This window comes from Microcaecilia unicolor, chromosome 4 (assembly GCF_901765095.1).
Source record: "Microcaecilia unicolor chromosome 4, aMicUni1.1, whole genome shotgun sequence".
Lineage (NCBI taxonomy): Eukaryota > Metazoa > Chordata > Amphibia > Gymnophiona > Siphonopidae > Microcaecilia > Microcaecilia unicolor.
In genome coordinates this window covers 190,723,913-190,744,112 of record NC_044034.1, presented here as the reverse complement: position 1 = coordinate 190,744,112, position 20,200 = coordinate 190,723,913, and the positions used below count along the sequence as shown (strand labels likewise).

The window sequence follows — 20,200 nt, the reverse complement described above, 5'->3', positions numbered from 1 at the left end:
TTCACCTTTCTGTCATGTATTATACATTAATACTGTAAATGACACTTCACATAATAAATAAATATTATACATTTCCAATGTGAGATAATATCACATAGTGCTTTTTCCACATACCCATTCATAACTTGTTAGTAACACGTTATATAAAAAGCAACTTATCCAACCTGGATATGATAGTATAAATAATACATAGCAGAGAGATGAAATTCAATGCAGACACAATTGTACATTGTATAATGGTATTCATAGTACTTAAGGATTTTTGTTTTGGTTGATTCCTCTGTCCCCATTCCCCCTCCCCACACCAGTTCGCAGAACTTTATTTTAAGATTTTACAGAATTTATTCCACCTGAAATCTAAATGCAACAGATCTTAATTGATCACTCTGTTTAGTTTCTATCCAGGGCCAGATTAAGTCTAACTGATGCCCTAAACACAACCCAACAATGGTGCCCTTCGGCCCTTCCATTGCTTAACTAAAAAGACATTAAGGGCCCTGTTTACTAAGCCATGCTAGAGGCACACTACCGTTTTTAACACATGCTAAGCCTTAGTGTACGCTAACCATATAGATGCCCATAATATTCCTATGGGCACCTACACAGTTAGCATGTGCTAATTTTTGCTAATGCATCTTAGTAAACAGGGCCCTAAGACTCAGTAAGTGCTGAAAAATATCATTATTGCACAAAACAAAACATCATATGCAGGGCCGGTCTTAGCAAGTGTGGGGCCCTATGCAGACCAATTTGGTGGGGCCCCATCCTAGCCCCACCCCCACCATAGCCCCGCCCCCACCCTAGCTCCACCCCATGAGATTATTCCATTTTTAGAACATTTTTTTATTTATGAAATTTCAGATAAAGACAAATGAAGCTAAACTTGTACAAAAAACTGATTGAAATAATAAGCACAATGCTATCATGAAACCTCCCCTCCCCAGAAATTATTCAGTTCAAGTCCACTACAATTAGTAGTTCCAATTCTCATAACAAAGGAGAATAAAGGAAAAATATTAAGAAAAGATTCAGTACTTTCAAATTCCCCTATTACTCTGTAACCCATATATGCAATAAAATAAAAATGAAATGAAAAGATATACAATAAAATTAAGTGATATGTAAAATATAATGTACAATATAAAAACATATAGACCACCAAGGTATTAAAATTGTTTTAAAATATATACCACAACTCTCTGACTCAAGAAGACTCCGACTCTGTCATCCATAATTGTCTGACAACACACAGAAAAAAAATAAGTAAAAAAAAAAAGTCACAATTAATACCTTATACACCAATATACCAGCCATACGGAAAATGCAGATTATCAACAATATGAAGCTAGCAAGGGATCATAATACCACAATTCTCATGTAGAGCCACAAAACACCCTTTTAGAGATAGTGTGTCATGATTTAGGCTCTACACCCTTTCCGATGTTTGGTGCCACCTTAGTAAGGCCAACACACAATCTCTCCACTGCAAAACACTATACACAAACGTGTGCAAACACACACTCATAACCTTAACAAACCATAAACAGCACTAATTCCAAGGACAGGACGAGCTACAACCTTATGCGTGGTGTGGAAAGGCAACTGTAATTACACCGGGCTCTAAAACACCAGTGCACAACCTAGTGAAAAAAAACAAACAAAAAGGGCTGCAAACTATACGCTAGCAGAATACTGCACCTTCCTTGATCACACCTGAAAAACACATGAATGCAAAATAGTGAACTGGAAAGTTACCTCAAGAAGTCAGACTCAGCATGTAGCAATACTACAAAAATTAAAACTTACATGAAAAATATCACAGATGCACATTTCCAAAAACTAACATATTCCAATTAATAAATCCTGAATAAAATAGTTTTTTCTACCTTTGTTGTCTGGTGACTTTGTTTTTCTGATCATGCTGGCTCAGTATCCGATTGTGCTGCTATCTGTCCTCTTAACTCCGTTTCCAGGGCTTCCTTTCCATTTATTTCTTTACTTTCCGCCTTTCTTCTTCATTTCTTGCCCTACATCCGTAAGTAAAAGCTGGGTCCTCCGCAGACTTGACTGTCCAGTGGATCCAGCTTCTGCCTATTTTCTATATCCATGTGCACTTTATCTCCTCTCTTCCTTTTCCCTCACCTCATCTCCTTCCTCACTCTTCCCTCGCCTCCATCCATGTCCAGCATTTCTTCTCTCTCCTCCATCCACCCATGTCCAGCGACTCTCCTGTCCCCCCTGCCATCCAACTATGTCCAGCAACCCCCCTATCCCCTCTGCCCTCCCCTGCCATCCACCTATGTCCAGAAACCCCCTCCCCTGCCATCCATCCATGTCCAGCGACCCTCCTGTGCCCCCTGCCCTCCCCTGCCATCCACCTATGTCCAGAAACCCCCCTCCCCTGCCATCCACCCATGTCCAGCGCCCCTCCAGTCCTCCCTGCCCGCCCCTGTCATCCACCTATGTCCAGAAACCCCCTCTCCTGCCATCCACCCATGTCCAGCGACCCTCCTGTGCCCCCCTGCCATCCATGTCCAGCAACCCCCCCCGTCCCCTATGCCCTCCCCTGCCATCCACCCATGTCCAGTGACCCTCCTGTGCCCCCTGCCCTCCCCTGCCATCCACCTATGTCCAGAACCCCCCTCCCCTGCCATCCACCCATGTCCAGTGACCCTCCTGCCCCCTGCCATCCATGTCCAGCAACCCCCCTGTCCCCTATGCCCTCCCCTGCCATCCACCCATGTCCAGCAACCTTCCTGTGCCCCCTGCCCTCCCCTGCCATCCACCTATGTCCAGAAGCCCCCATCCCCTCCATCCACCCCATGTCCAGCGACCCTCCTGTCCCCCTTGCCAACTGCCATTCACCTATGTCCAGTAAACCCCCCCCGTCCCCCCTGCCCTCCACCCATGTCCCGCGACACGAGTCTCCTCGTTCCCCTGCTGCTCCCCCTTCCTCCAGCCACCTGAGACCCCTCCCGTCTGAGCCCCCCCTCCCCGACCCGCCAAACGACCCTCTTCTGCCGCCCGCACCTCACCTGGCCCGACCCAGCATTTTAAAAAACCTCCAAGCGGCGGTGCCGGTGCCTCACGTCTGAGCGAAGAAAACTCGCTTCGTCGTTGGCTGGCCTTCCCTCAAGTCCCGCCCTTGCGGAAGTTACATCAGAGGGCGGGACTTGAGGGAAGGCCGGCCAACAACGAAGCGAGTTTTCTTCGCTCAGACGCGAGGCACCGGCACCGCCGCTTGGAGGTTTTTTTTAAATGCTGGGTCGGGTCAGGTGAGGTGCGGGCGGCAGAAGAGGGTCGTTTGGCGGGTCGGGGAGGGGGGGCTCAGACGGGAGGGGTCTCAGGTGGCTGGAGGGAGGGGGAGCAGCAGGGGAACGAGGAGACTCGCGTGGCGGGACATGGGTGGAGGGCAGACAAGCGTGGTCGGAGAGGCGAGGCAGAGGCAAGGCGCGCCGCGCGGGGCCCCCTTAGGCGCGGGGCCCTATGCGGCCGCCTCGGTCGCCTCTGCCTAAGACCGGCCCTGATCATATGTCTTTATAATGATTAGAAAAATATTGAAATTCATATTGGATAATGGATGTGGCAGACAGCAGTGAAAGAGTTAAGGGCATGATAGCAAGGGGGGAAAATTCTGTGGTGCCCCCTCCCTTAGGGGTTCTTTTACTAAGCCATGGCAAAAAGTGGCCTGTGGTAGTATGGGCACGTGATTTTGGTATACACCAGGCCAGTTCTTACCACATCTGGGAGAAAGGGCTTTTTTCAATGGGCCGGAAAAAGGGCCTGTGGAAAAATTGAAACCAGCACACGTCTATTTGTGGCCTGATCTAGTGGTAAAGGCTCATTTACTACATGTGCGGTGACTGGTTGGCATGCTCTAACTGCCGATTAATGCCAGAAACACTGTGCGCAGTAGGAAATTAAAAAATTATTTGTCCCACCAGTATGGGCATGTGCCAAATCTAAAATTACCACTGGAGGATGCGCAAGCCTGAGGGTAGTCTCATTTTGGTGCACATAAAGCCTACTGCATGCACATAAAGCCTACTGCGCCCTTGTAAAAGGGCCCCTTAGTGCCCTAATCATGAGCTTAATTTGCGTAATGGTTAATCTAGGGCTGCTCTGAGCACCGTAGCACTGCAAATAACAACATTTCTTTACGTGCTGCATGCAGGACTGTGTATAACATGCACCTCTGGTGCACCCTCACATCAGAATGGTTGAGAATTATCTTCAATTTAGAAAATTGCTTAAGGCCTATTTTTTTTCTCAGGCTTACTGCCGATGGGATTTTTTTTTTTCTAATTTGTAAGCTGTTTATTTTATCTTATTTGGATTGATGCCATAATGATGCAGTAATTGTTTTTGTTTATGATTTTATTATGTATGTTGTTTTTGTAAACCACCTAGAATACAGGATAAAGTGGTCTATAAGCTGTTATAAATATATAAATAAATAAGGTTTTGGTTTTTTTGTTACATTGGTACCCCACAGTTTCCCACTCATGGCAGGCTCAATGTGGCTTGCATATTGTATACAGGTACTTATTTGTACTTGGGGCAATGAGGGGTTAAGTGACTTGCCCAGAGTCACAAGGAGCTGCCTGTGCCTGTAGTGGGAATTGAACTCAGTTCCTCAGGACTGAAGTCCACCACCCTAACCACTAGGCCACTCCTCCACAAGCTTGCCACATTGCCCCTTCCTTTTGATCTTATCTGTGCATCAGTTATGGAAATCTGTACTTACTTATTTTCTTGTGTTTGTGATTCACTTTTCCATAGCTCAGGGCAAAGAATAAAAAAAAGTTTAGATAAAACAACACTAATTGCAAAACTACATCATTATGGCAACAAACTCTAAGCAGTAAGCAAAAAAATTATTTTTTTCAGATTTTCACCCACCTTATGATGCTTTAAAACCTGCAGTGCAGAATCAAAAATTAAAATGGAATTAATCACAAATTCACAGCATATACTACCATTTTTAGCACATGCTTAGCCCAATAACTAACGTTATTTGTAACTAGGCCCCATAACATGCTTTAACTATATTAGTGCACGCTAATGCAGCAGCACTTAATAATTGTATTCTGAGACTAGTCCCTTATTTAAAATATCTTTCTGTATTTATGTCTTTCTACATTTATGTAAGTACAGAAGAAAGAATACTACAGTAAGCTCAGCTCTGTGCACTTTAGAAAAGAATGAGGTCATCTTGGGGACAGTTGTAAAGTTGCAGATATCTAACACAAGCATACAAGGTGTGTTCTACAGTACTATATGCAATTGTACCAAGGTCATCATGAGAAGAATGTGATCTGCTGTGCAAGATTAGACTTAAAAAAGGTTATCTTCTGGTGGGTGGGGGGGGGGGGGGGGGCACTAACTGGCTCATTTTCAAAAGAAAAGGGCGCCTAAAAAGCGACACAAAAGGCACATGGGCGTCCCCGTGAAAGAAGGTCGTCCAAATCCAATAATCAAAACCGGGCCATAAAGGCGCCCTCAACGCGAGGACGCCCATCTATGGTCGTCCCTACAGGGGGCGTGTTAGGGGCGGTGTTACGTGATGTGCGCCCCCAGTGTATAATGGCTTGCAAAATGGTTTTGCATGAGTCGGAACATGAGCGTTCTTAATTAGAACTGAAATAAAAGCGACCAGAGTAAGGGGGAAGTTGTCTTTAGACCCCATTAGCAATTTTGTGCAGTTGGAGAGTGGCGAGAGCATTGTTGGGAGAGAAAGCTGACAGTTTGTTGAGTACCTGTTACTTTTGTCTGTGTGCCGTAGTTGGAACGTTTTCACCCTCACCTGCCTCATTTGTGTTTTACCTTTTCAGCTTTCCCTACCCCTTCTAGCCCCCAAACCCAGACACCACTACTCCTTCCTCTATCTCCCCCATTCCCTTCCCCTATCCCGCTCCATTCACTGTTCCCAAGTTCATATTTTATTCCCTTACCTGTTTTTAGTCTCTGTTTGTCTCTTTGTCCTGTGTACTACTGCAGCGTGTTTGTGAAGACTGCTTGGAGAGTGAGTGGCTAGAGGGTGTGGCAGGAGTGATTGCAGTGTGGCTCTGCTGTGTGTGACCGCATTGTTTGTCGGTGTTGGGAGAGTGAGTATCAGCTTCTGTTTGTTGCTGCTGTGTTTCACCAAGTTGGTAGGAAGAGGTAAGCACTGATGGCACTGCATTGCACCTCTAGTGTGGGGAAATGGAGGCACAAAATGCACAGGTGGTTTACTTGTTGGAGGAAGAGGGGAGGCACCGCAGGAGGTACGCACGCTCCAGAGTTTTCAGGCCCTGTATCAGTCTCCTAGACCTCACTGACCTGCAGTGTCTCACTAGGTACCGCTTTGATAGGACTGCCATTCAGCACCTTTGTGACCAGCTCCAACCCCTCCTGCAGCCCAGGCCCTGTAGGAACAACCCCATCCCTGTACACCTAAAGATCACTGCTTCTCTATCTTTTCTGGCCACTGGGAGTTTCCAGTCTGCCCTAGTTGTGAACATGGGTCTCACCCAGCCTTCCATTTCTAACTGCCTTACCCAGTTCCTTGATGCCTTCCTTACCTACACCTCTGAGTACATCACCTTCCCCACCACCACCCAGGCCCTGCAGAACAACATGGCTGATTTCTATGCCGTAGCTCGCTTCCCCTCAATCATAGGCGGCATTGACTGCACACATGTTGCACTCAGACCCCCCCCCCCCCCCCGGGCACAAGAGGCCACTTATAGGAACAGGAAAGCATTCCACTCCATGAATATGCAAGTTGACGCCCAGGGGGAGATTCTAGATGTGTGTGCCCAATACCCAGGTTCCACCCATGATGCCTGTATATTGCAGCACTCAGGAATCTTCCGCAGGTTTGAGATCACCGGCGGATGGCTCCTAGGCAAGTGTAGCATGGATCTGCCCAAACTATACCTCCTCCAACAGGCAGCCCTCAGCACTGTCTCCCTCCAGCTCACTCCACAACCCGCTATTCCCCCCCCCACCTCCACAAGGTACCCGCTCCAAACAATACACACTCATCTTTCTCATCCTGCTTCTCCCTAAAGGTGACAGAGGCTACTCACAGCGGAGTTGGCTCATGACCCCCATAGTGCACCCACAAACAGGGTCAGAGGAGAACTACAGCAGTACACATCGGACCACCCGTGGCATCATCGAGCACACCTTCAGACAACTTAAGAACAGGTTCCGATATCTGGACCGTTCTGGAGGGGAGCTCCTGTACAGCCCCCAAAAGGTGGCAAAGATATTCCTGGCCTGCTGCATGCTACATAATTTGGCAATGCACAGAGGACAGGCCCTCCCAGAAGAGCCACAACCATCACAGCAGCAGGCCCCAGATGAACAGGATGAGGAGCCCCCTCCACCTCCCGCCCACAGAGCAGAGCAGAGTGCACTCCAGCTGGAGGTCAGAGCCAGGCAAAGACCGATCGAAACAAGTTTTCTGTGAGTGTAAGTTGATATTTATTTATATCACACACAGTATTTACACACCAACACCACCAACACCCCACCACCATAACCCGCTCTGTGCATATTCCCCTCCCTCCAGCCCTCACCCCCCAGCATGTCCCATCACTTTCCCCGCCCCCTCCCCTGGCCCCGTCCCCTCCTACCCCTCCCACAGTGTTCCCTTGCAGCTGGTGCTGCTGGGGAACTCTGTTGAGAGTCCTCCGATGAGCTCCCACTCTCCTCCTCTGTGTCCACAAGGCATCCTGCTGCCTCGGCTGCCCTGTGGAAGTCCGGCCACCTTGCGCTCTGTAGCTTGCTCTGCAACCTGGGCACAGGACCCAGAAGGGGAGCTGGTGTGGTGGCTGCTGGACCAGTGGCTGTGGAGGCTGAGGATCTCAAGCTCCACTTCTTAGCAGGTGGTTGCTGTGCAGTGGTGGAAGTCAACGCCAGTTGTAGTTGTTGCATCAGGGCTGTATTAGGTGCTCTCAGGTCATGATGTAGGTCCTTGATGCTGTGCTCCAGCCATTGGAGCTGTTGTATCACATCACGTTGGGCCTGTACCTCTTCCCGTTGCACCTGGAACACTTCCCGGTGCAGCTCCAATTTCTGGCACCGGTAGTCTTCCATGTGCACATTCTGGGCCAGCAATTGTGTGGCGAGGAGCAGTAGCTGCCTCCTCTGGCTGGATGGCTTTTGCTGAGGAGGTGCCCCCCCCTTCTGCAACTTCAGCTTCTTCTTCAGTGCCACCATCAGCAAAGGCTGTGGGTGGTGGAGGGAGAGCCTCTGCTGTGGGTGGTGGAGGGAGAGCCTCCGCTGTGGGTGGTGGAGGGCGAGCCGGCGCTGCTGCTGCTGCTGCTGCTGCTGCTGTGTCCTGTGGTTCCACCCCATGGTCCTTTGTGCTTTCTTGTGCAGGCCCACTGGTTTGGTGCTCTGTGTACTGGGGCTGGTGGCCACTAGGGCCAGCTTCTTCCTCCGACTGGCTGTCATCACATACATAGCAAAAGAGGAGGAAGTGTGTTGGTCAAAATAACCCACTTTTGTTTTTCAGCATTCATATACATAAGCCCCACAGGCAAAGACCCAGCAAAGAGATGGTGAGGAATGGGATTGGCAGGCAAGCCACAGATGTCATTGTACATGGTACAGAGCTGGAGACAAGGAGCGCAGTGTACTACAGAGACTGATGTGCAAGAGGGCCACACAGGCAGGTGGGTAGACATAGAACTGTGGAAGGAGTGCAGAGGACACAGGCTACAGCACAGAGGTGTGGGAAGGAGATATGCACAGTTTGGTGATGGGGAAGGCCCCCAAAGCTGTGAAACAGTGCTAACCTACATACAGTTTATTTATTTTATTTAGATTTTAAATATATTATTTACATATATTATATATATTGCTGGAAACCCTCCCCCCTCCACTCACCCTTCCCCCTCCCCCTGCTACTCCCTGTGTCATGGTCTGTAATGAAAAGTGATTTGCATTGCATGTGGTGTTCTTCCCCCTTTCCCTACTGAGGACCTGCACACTGTCTCCCACTAGTGTAAAACAGAGTGTAGTCCAGCACAACAGATACCCCAGCTTCCTAATGGTGAACCTACCTGAGCCCTCAGGCTGTGCTGATGTGTCAAGGGACCCAATGCCATGGATCCCCTCCTGGGGCAAGATCCCCAAGAATGATGCACTCAATGGGGGTAAAGTTAGTCGTGACATCTGCTGGGGGGTTGGCACCAGCCTTCCTCCTGACATTACGCCTCAGCTGGCGCCACTTTCGTTTGCAGTCTTCCACATCCCTGCCACAGTGGAAGACCACTGGTCCCTTACTGCTTCCCATTCTCGCTGCTTCATTGTAGCAGCTAGCCTCTGGCCAGTGGGAGCAAAGAGATGCATGTGCCTTCTCTGTATTTCTTGAACCAGCAGTTCAACTTCTGCATCAGTGAAATTACCCTTGCGGGTGGGTGGTTGCTTTGGCACCATTGTACCAATGCGATGCAAAGAATGGAAAATACAGAGAAGGGTGCTTAAATATGCTCTCAGGGATGCCCATGTGAGAATGAGATGGGTGTCCCTGAATGGTCGCCCTAATTTTGATTACCAACAAAATCCCTAAACGTCCCCAGCTGCTTTGCTGATTTGGGCATCCTAATTTCTATTATAGGTAGGGAACTATGGTCGTCCCCAGCTGCACTGTGTTTTGGGTGACCTATTTTCGATTAAGGGTGATAATGATAAACATCCGCAGCTGCTCTTCCCATTTGGAAGTTTGCATTCCCTTTATTGGCGCCTCTTTAAAACGGCTTTCTCTGTGCTTGCACTTTAGAGGTTTTTTTTTATGGGGTAGTATTTCAAAGCGTTTTAGCTCCAGTTATAGTAAACCTTGTTTTTGCCACTGTATGCTTTTGTACACCTGTTTGTTTGTTTGTTGGGGGGGGGGGGGGGGGGGAGGGAGGGGACCTTTTTGCCAATTCTTGAAAGATAACTGGTGTGTGGGCTTTGTTTCAGACTGGGTGTTAGCTGATAGCTTAGCATATACTCTGCATTTTCTACATGTGACCAACTCTCCATTCTCTACCCTCCAGGAGCTCCTTGCTGTGTGTGATATGCTCCCTCACTGCCCCCCATTCTCTCTCTCCTTTGTTGAAGCAGGCAGCCTCTGGTCCCTTGGAGCCAACAGATTCTTGCACCACAAGTTCAAGGTAAGCTCACACCTCTTCCCTATCTGCTATGTAGGTGCTAAACAAACACTTCTTGCAAGAGGATTGCAAAAGACAGCAGTGGACTGTAATACACTGGACTCTGAGAGCCATGATTGTTTCTACCCAATTCATTGTACAGATGTCTTGTTCTCTATTGGACATACTCAGTTGTGGCTGCCTGTGGGGTGGGGGAAGGAAAGAGGCCCTGATAATGGATGTGTGCATCCCTCATGGTCAAGGGTTCCCCATTCTCTGCATTCAAATCTTACCTCTATTTTCACCAGGTTCACAGCTGGTAGTTTTTCTCCCGCTTTCCACCTCATGTGTCTCCCCGCTAGGTTCCATCCTTCTTTATGTGGTGTACCCCAGTCCCCTGTTATGAAGTGCCCACCCATTCTCAAGGTTGTTGGGAGTGGGGAGGGGGGGAAGCATATATGCACTGAATGTCTTTTCCACATTATTCAACACAGTCCTAGAATCCTCTATAGTTATGGAACAACAACATTTCTAAATTCTATCCTGCAAATTAATTTCAAGGTGGCCACAGGTGCGTGCCTACCACGGCCTTGAGCCCTTAAGTCATGGTGAGGGAGAGGGGTTCTGGTTACACTTCCTATTCTAAATTACCTGCAGGTGGCTACAGCCTGGTGCCTATATAATTCCCCTAGCCTGTGCCCTTCTGTACCTGATGTATTATATTGCAATTGTGATGAAGTAAACTTCCAACTAAAGCTTTTACCCTTGTTTTCCCTTTTCTCCTCGGCACTATATACCATTGCTGATACCTTCAATGTGAAAAGATGACCCAGCTGTTTGTAGCTCCTTCCTAGCCCTCACCAATGAGGTTTGGTTGTGGGTAAGGTTGTCTGGCGATCAGAGAGCAAACATCGTCTATGCGCTACCTATGGTTATCTGCAAGTTTCTACTTGGCAGATCACTAGTGCTAGACAACATACCTATTATTTACACAACTCTGTGCTATGGGGCTCTATGGTAAGGGGAAGAGGCTGGACGAGCATTTGTGTTCCTCAACAGAAATGCCCACCCAGCCTCCCCCCTTACCATACAGCCATGCAGTTTGAAAGGAACAGGTGGCCTTCTGTATGGCCACACTTATGACCGGGGGCGTAGCCAGCCTTCCGTGGGGGAGGGGGCCAGAGCCCGGGGGGGGGGGGCACATTTTAGCCCTCCCCCCGGCGCCGCCCCCCCCACCGCCGACATTGCCGCCCCCCCTCCCGCCGCGAACCCGCTGCCGCCGCCGCAGCCTACCTTTACTTTTGCTGGCGGGGGATCCCACTCCCCACCAGCCGACATCTTCTTCTCAGTCGCTTCCTGCTCTTCAATTTGTTTGCTGACGTCCTGCACGTTGTACGTGCAGGACGTCAGACTCAGAGAACAGAACTGTTCTCTGAGTCTGACGTCCTGCACGTACAATTACGTGCAGGACGTCAGCAAACAAATTGAAGAGCAGGAAGGACTGAGAAGACGTCGGCTGGCGGGGAGTGGGATCCCCCGCCAGCAAAAGTAAAGGTAGGCGGTGGCGGGTTTGCCGGGAGGGGGGTCCTGGGGTGAATCTGCGGGGGCCCCGGCCCCCTCAGGCCCCACGTAGCTACGCCACTGCTTATGACACATATGTACCAAAGTTTCTCTGTCACAGTTCACCTGTCATGCAACCCAGATTGCTGCCTCCTCTCAAATCAACCCCAGCATTTGATAATATGTAGTGCATAAAGTAGAGACACACACACCCTGTTATATAGAAAAATATCAAATGTGTATTTAACAACAACAAAAAAAAAATATTTACAATTTTGGGTTTTGTTTTTCAAAATGCTCCCAAGGGAGGTGTTGTCCTCCGCCCTGAATGGCCCTCTGCAGCAGGCTAACGAGCAGCACCAGGAGCAGCCTCTGCGCCCTGAAGTGCTGCTTGTTAGCCTGCCGCATCGCTGACACCTCCTGCAGCAACTGTTTTTGGCTATTCACCAGTTGCTGCAGGAGGCGCAGTGCTGAGGCTGGGGCTGGGGATGGGGGTGTGGGTGGGGATGGGGTGGAGAGGGCGGGCGGTGTTGGGCCCTCACCATCCCCCTCAGGAGGAGGCATGTCATGCTATGGGTCTACCTCCTCCTCCTCCTCCTGCTGCTGCTGCTGGCGCCCTGTGTATGTAAAAGGATTGTACTTGAGATCAGCACATTCAACATGGCCTGCATAGTGCAGGAGCTGGCTGGCTGGCATAAGGCAGGAATGGGGAAAGGTGGGGTCAGTGGTGAGCTCTGGCCTAGACACATGGGGTGTGAGATGCATGAGATGACATGACAGGGACCCCTGGAAGCTGGTCTGAAAAAGGAATACATTATAAGATGTGTTGGCAGGGAACACTCATTCCTCAGCAGCATGTTGGCATTTTGAGTTGTGACTATGGTAGGATGACCATTTTTTGGGGGGGGGGGGGGGGAGGAGGGAAGTGGAAGCACTATTTCTTTACATTACTTTCAAATCATGCTATGACATCCACTAAGAGCAGGACATCAGGCAAGAATACCATGAAACCATATCTACCCCAGAAAGGGGGATACAGAAGTGACGCATGTCATCTTATTCATCTCAGAGGAGGTTAGTTGGAAGTTACAGCCACACTCATGGGAGGGTAGTGCCAACCTCAGGCCTTGATCTGGGACAGAGGTGTTATGACTTACTAGTTGCCTATTAGCCACATGGAAACTGATATTGCACAGGACATTTGCATTATTAAATAAATACATTTACAAATGAGTACAGACGCCCTGTTTACAATACTTATGTCGAGCCCTGAGGCGCCGTCTCAGTGCCCTGATCATGTCAGGGCTCTCCCTCTTCATTCTTCAGAACCTCCGCCAGAGGGACTCGAGGTCCCTCCAAATGCCAAATCTTCTGCAAGATATAAGTTTGTACACCAGGAGTCAGGGGATGGCCCTTCTTGCCTTCAGCACACAAATTCATTTGGAAATCAAATAGCAGAGACTCACAACACTGATTGGGGGGTGGGGGACATTACATTGGTACAGATGATGCCATTGAGGTGGACATGAGGACAGAGAGTACCGTTTGTGTGCAGTATTGTAGGGATGTGGGAATGTTTTTCCTTTCTAGTACATAGATTCTATTAATGAATGTACATGTGCACATATCACTGATTACCCTTGAATGCAGACTACAGTTTGTGCTTACACTGCTGAGGGAGCGCTTATATGTGTAGCTACAGGAGGGGGCTCTGATAGCCCAGGGGGGGGGGAACAAACACTTACCTCTTCAACCTGTCCCTTATCTCACCCCAGGCTTCAATGGAGAGAGTCCTGGGGGGCAGGTGGTGGTGGTGCTTGAACAGTACGCATCTGTGCTTGATGCACAGCTGTACCAAGTATACAGTTTCAGCTTCACTGTAATTAGGTTCACGTCTGAGAAACATGTTTCTCAGTGAATAACCATTGGGAAGCGTGCATCGCCTTATATGGATGCCCATGCGTGATGGACATCCTTACATGCACAGGTCCATATATGGACAACCATACCATATATGGACAGGTCAGTACGTGCACATTCTGGCATACGTAATGGCTCCACACATGGATGGCCATCACGCATGGACGTCAGTGGACCGTCGTCACGCGTGCAGGGCCTTATCTGGATGAGTACATATTCACACGTGCGGAGACTTCCTTATATGGATCATTATCAAGTGTGCGAACCTCTTCATATATACACAATAAAATATGTATGTTCCTTATATTTACCATAGCTGCATGTTCCGCAAGTACAGTGCACGTAATTGCGGTCATCCAGGTACAGGGAAAATATAAGGAACATCGAGAAGTATAAAGTACAGTAACAAGGACGTGTTTCTCACAGAACTGCCGAAGGAAGTCTCTTAGGTTGCAGTATTTTTCCCTATACTTTGGGCATCCCTGATCTGGGCATTTTCAACTGCGATAATGGAATGTCTAAGGACGTCCATACTATTTTTCCATTATACCTACCTGATTTTGGCCGACTTCATGAGGGTGCCTTAATTCATACTTGGACGACCTTTCGAAAATGCCCCTCTACGTTAATGAATCTGAAAGATGCAGCGAGAGACTTTCCCTTGATGCAGTGCAGACTGAACCCTGGAGAGTTGCAAGTCAGAGCATCCATGTGATTATTGCAGTCTGAAGCAGTAGCCTCCCTATCTAAAATGCTTGTAACCTTCTTAAGTCAAAGTGCAGAAATTGGTTCAGAATTAATATTCCGCAATTGCAGTTAAAGTTTAATTCGAAGAAATGCAAAATGATGCACTTGGGGAGCAGAAGTTCTATGGAGCTCTATGTGCTAGGAGGTGAGAGGCTAATATGCACAGATATTTATTTTTGTTACATTTGTACCCCTGCACTTTCCCACTCATGGCAGGCTCAATGTGGCTTACATATTGTATACAGGTACTTATTTGTACCTGGGGCAATAGAGGGTTAAGTGACTTACCCAGAGTCACAAGGAGCTGCCTGTGCTTGAAGTGGGAATCAAACTCAGTTCCTCAGGACCAAAGTCCACCCCCCTAACCACTAGGCCACTAGGACCTTGGAATAATAGTGTCTGAGGATCTGAAGGCGATGAGACAAAGCCGAGGCTGTAGCCAGAGAGAGAGAGGCAAAACCAGCAGAAGAAAGGAGGTGTTGATGCCTCTGTACAAGTCAGTGGTGAGGCCCCACTTTGAATATAGAACTCAGTTTTGGAGATGGTATCTTTTGCTAAGGACATAAAAAGACTTGAAGCGGTTCAGAGGAAGGTAACAAAAATGATATAGGGTTTATGTCAATAAAAGTTTCAGGTTTATTTAAAATTTGATATACCGGCATGGAAAACTATATAAAGAATGCCAATTGTATAAGAACAAAGAGAAAAGTAAAGAAAAGCAAAAAAAAAAAAAGTTTAATAATGTATCACTGTAATGTGCAGCCTGTCCTCCAATCAAGACCAATGAACAGTCAGGAAGAAAATATAACAGAAGAAAGTTATGAACCAATAGCTTCTTGAAATAGAAAAGCTTTCAGTTGTTTCTTAAAATTAGGGAAGGTTTCATCTAAACATAAATGTATTGGCATCATATTCCAGAGACTGGAAAACCTGAATATATATACCATAGAGGAAAAAAGGGATAGGGGAGATGTGATATAGACGTTTAAATACTTAAAAAGTGTTAATATATAAACAGATCTTTTCCAGAGACAGGGAAATGGTAAAACTAGAAGACATGAATTAAGGTTCTGGAGTGGTGTTCTTAGGAGTAACATCAGGGATTACGTTTTCATGGAGAAGGGTGGTTGATGCCTGGAATGCCCTCCCAAGTGAGGTCCTGGAGACAAAAACGGTGATGGAATTCAATAAAAGATGGGATGAACACAAAGAATCCCTAATGTTGATGTGTTGAGTGTTGTTTATATGGCAACTTGGCTGTGAGCTACTAAGGCCAGTACTGGACAGAATTCTATGGTCTGTATCATGTGTATGGCAAGACAGATTAGGATGTGCTGGAACGGGCTTCAATGGCAATGCCAGTAGTTGGAACCTAAGAACAGTGCCAAGCGGACTTCTAGAGTCTGTGTTCCGTATATGGCAAGATGGATCAGGATATGCTGGAGTGAACTTTGACAGCAGCTCTAGTAGTTGGGATATATTGACTATGCTGGGTGGACTTCTATGATCTATGAAAGGAATTCAGTAAAGGTTGCCCAAAGTTAGGTGCTAAGCACGAATTCTATAATAGCAGTTCCACACAGAACTGCCTTTATAGAATACCAGCTTAAGTCTGCATTCTTGTTCCTAACTTTAGGTGCCAGCATTTGGCTGGAGTAAATGCTGATGCCGAAGTCCCTATTGTCAGGCAAAGTAATTATAGTACTATATAATCCCATGCCTAATTTCCAGACATGCCCTCCCATGGCCATGCCCACTTTGGAAGACAGTTTCAATACGGCTGCTTATAACTTTGAGAAGTGGTGTTTTAAACAAAAAACTTTGATTTAATGTTCTTTGACAGAAAACAAATACATGTTTAATTCTTGATTTTTTTTCTGTTTTAAATGTCAAACTTTCACAGTTCAATAAAAGTTTACTATGCATAATATTCTAATTTCTAGACAAAAATTTATAACAAGATCATGCACCTTTCAACTTCCAACATGTCCATGGGGGAAATGACGGCAGGGCAGATCTGTAATCTGGTTGCCATAGATACAAACCAGCTGATGTGGTTCTTCTTCCTGTGTCCTAACCTTTGGGCCATGCCAGTACAGGTAAGAAAAAAGCTTTTATATGCCGGATACTGGATTACTACTAAAGTTTATATCAGGTCAGCTGTGATCCAGAAAATATGTGTAAAGATAAACACCTTTGACCTACTAAATAGTTTTTCCCACTTTGAGAGTAGCTCCACAACAGTGTACTTATTTTTATGTGCTAGGAATGCATGTATATACCAGTTGACTAGAATATTGGCATATAGGCACATCCGCGGGTAAATCCCAATATTCCAGCTATGTGCTATTCTGTCAACTGTCACCTAAATGTGATGGCACGTAGTTTGCAGGTGGGCGTACACCAGACCTGTCAAGTCTCCGACATTCAGTGGGAGATTCTCGCTTTGGTGGATCATCATTGCACTCCCGCTAAAGCGGGAAAATCTCCCGCTGAGAGACACATTGTGCACCAGGGGATCCATTGCTGCTGCTTCTCTCGATGAGTAGCAATGGCTGTGGCAAAACAAGAAAAACAAGCATGGGGCCACAGCAGATTTCAGGCACGCACTGTTGGCTCTGTCAGTCCTTTGCCCACAGAACGGAAAGTTGACATCAGTTGGGGCAGAAGACAGCAGAGCCAACAGCGCATGCCTGAATGCTGCTGCAGCCCTGCACTTGCTTTTCTTGTTTTACCATGGCTGCTGCTGCTCATCAGGAGAAGCAGTAGCAGCCAGGAAACAGTGGGTATTGGATGGAAAGGAAAGGGGAAGGGGGAAAGGGCATAGAGAGGGAGGCAGGAAGTGATATGGAGAGAGCAGAGAGTGAAAATGAAAGGGGATGCCCAATGGAAGAGGGGTACAGAGAAAGAGATGAGTAGAAAGATGGGGAGAGAAAGAGGGGACATGGAAAAGAGCAGGAGAGAGAGAAGCTGCTGGGGAGAAGCATGGGGAGAAAGGGGGAGACCTTGGTTGATCAGACTAAGAGGAGAAATGCTGGATGAAAGGAGGGAGAGAAGGACAATGCTGGGAGGAGGGGGGAGCAAGGAAGAAGACACTGGGTGGAAGGATAGGGCGAAAAAGAGGAAAGACACAGGAAGAATGGGGAGAGAGAGAGTATATGCTGAATGGAAAAAGGTAGAGAGAGAGAAAGAGAAACATTGGATGGAAGGATTGGGAGAGACAGTAGATGCTGGATGGAAGGATGGGGAGAGAAAGAGGGAAGATGCTGGATGGAAGGGTAGGGAAAGAGAGGGGAAGCACTGGATAGAAGGATGCAGAGAGAAAGAGGGAGGTACTGGAAGAATAAGAGAGGGGGACACGCTGAATGAAAAAGGGTAGAGAGAGAGAACTGGCTAGAAGGAAGAGGAGATAGAGTGAGACACTGGATAGAAGGATTGGGAGAGAAAGAGGGAAGATGCTGGATGGAAGGATGCAGAGAGAAAGAGGGTGAGACACTAAGAAGGATGGGAAGAGAAAGAGGGGAGATACTGGATGGAAAGGGGGAGATGATAGAGTTAGTGAAAAACTGGAGAATAAGAGGAAGGGGCATTGAGAAAACAAAGGTGAGGAAAAGATGAAAAGCCATAGGCAGATGAAGTAAAAAGAGGGAAATTTAAACATGCCCAACACCCGCCCACTCCTAGGACAACTCTTCATTTATAGTCAGTTATTGTAATTAGGGTAATAAGCAAGGACTGCTCTTACAGAGTTTTAAATACATTTCATTACCGTCTAAGAAGAAAACACCAAATAAATCATACAATATCTACTATAATAAAACGCAACCTTAACGTTCTGAGGACACTGACGTCACTGAAGTCAGTCAGACTCCCAGAACGGTTCATGGATTCATGGTGGTGAAGCCACCCCACTGACCCGTGCCCTGCCCTCGCGTCAAACGTCATGACGTCGAGGGCAGGAAAAAAAAGTCAACTAAACAAACAGATCGCACCCACGCAGGGGGAGGAGGAGTAGGGAAACACGCGGAGCGTGTTTCCCTACTGCTCCCCCTGCCAACCCACCCACGGAAAGGGGACGCACCTCCAAAGCTCCAGAGTGCAAATGACTCCGGAGACCACTGTTCCCACATCCAACACCCCCCCCCCCGCCCGCGCACCAAACCTCAAAACGTTCAAGCTGTTCCCACATCCAACACCCCCCCCCCCTCCCCACGCACCAAACCTCAAAAAATTCAAGCCCTGCCCACAGATTCGTAGACCCCCCCCCCCCCAAAGCTGCAGCTCAAAACAAGGACCTCCAACACCCCCCCCGCAACAACCCCCTCCTAAACCACCCACCTTCGCGTTGCTTTGCCGGCGGGGGACCCGAAACCCCGCCAGCACAAGTCCTGTCTGCTCACTACGGCGTCATCTTCGGCGTTCCTAGCCTTTGCATGCAGGGCTTCTGTGCGTCTGACGTCCTGCACATGAAGGACGTCAGACGCACAGAACTCCGCCCCGCACAGGCTACCAACACCAAAGATGACGCTGTAGTCAGCACACAGGACTTGTGCTGGCGGGGTTCCGGGTCCCCCGCCAGCAAAGCAACGTGAAGGTGGGTGCGATGGGCACGGTGGGTGGGATGGCTGCGGGAGGGGGGGCATCGCACCTGACAGGCAGCTGCAAAATGAAAACGACACTAACCAGGGTAACAGTCACAAGTGCAGCGACGAATGGAAGGGGGGGCAATTAATTCACACACCTGAGAATTGGAAACCAAACTGTTTAAGCTAAACACACACACACACACAGTTTGGCTCACTGAAGCTCTGTGTCACACACAGACACACTCTCTCTCTCTCTCTCTCTCTCTCTCACACACACACACACACACACACACAAACAGTCTTTCACACTCTGTGAGTCACTGTCACACACACTCTCTCTCTCACACACACAAACACACACATACATACACTCAGAAAACAAAACACACAAAAAACATGGAGCATCATCTACATTATACAAACTAAAAATACATTCCTTCTGATTACAACTACAACACTTTTATAACAACTATTTCATAACAAAAAAAACCTCACAAACAACCTTGCTAGCGCCCGTTTCCTTTCAAATAGAAACGGGCCTTTTTTACTAGTACTATATAAACTAAAAGACAGTTTTATATTAGGCTAATATCCTTAATACTGTAGCAAGTTTTAAATTATTGAAAAACCAAAAAACACTAAGATGGAGTCAGCAGTCCAAAAGCGAGAGGGTTGCTATCCAGTCTTTTGCATTGAGTGTCAAATGTATGATTATCTCCCAGTTGGTGAGATGTCATGTATGTGTGCCCGATGCAAAGAGCTCCTAGCTCTTAGAGAACGTGTCCGTTCTCTTGAGGCTAGAGTAGCAGACTTGGTGGAGCTGAGGGAGACAGAGAGGTACATAGAGGAGACCTACAGGGATGTTGTAGAGAAGTCCCACCTCCAGTCTGGTAGCCCCGGTAGCCCCTGTGCTACCTTGGAGGAGGGAGGTCTCCTAGAAGGAGAGCATCACCCTGCTGAAGTAGGAAGTACTCCTTTAGCCAGGACCTGCCCACCAGGGGATGTACTATCCTCTCGCACCGAGGATATGTCTCCAAGTGCTTCCCGGGAGGGAAAGGTTAGGACAGCTGTTGTAGTTGGTGATTTGATCATTAGGCATATAGATAGCTGGGTGGCTGGTGGACGTGAGGATCGCCTGGTGACTTGCTTGCCTGGTGCAAAAGTGGCGGACCTCACGCGTCACCTAAATAGGATTTTAGATAGTGCTGGGGAGCAGTCGGCTGTCTTGGTACATGTGGGTACCAATGACATAGGAAA

The 20,200-nt window shown here is 47.8% G+C and overlaps 1 protein-coding gene across 1 annotated transcript in view; it reads left to right on the top strand.

The window, feature by feature from the left end:
• Nucleotides 1-20,200, top strand: part of ABCC8 (ATP binding cassette subfamily C member 8) — an 803,652-nt gene that overhangs the window by 225,251 nt on the left and 558,201 nt on the right. Inside the window, 1 exon segment of the mRNA XM_030201075.1 lies at nucleotides 16,301-16,456. Coding sequence (XP_030056935.1) covers nucleotides 16,301-16,456 — 156 coding nt within the window.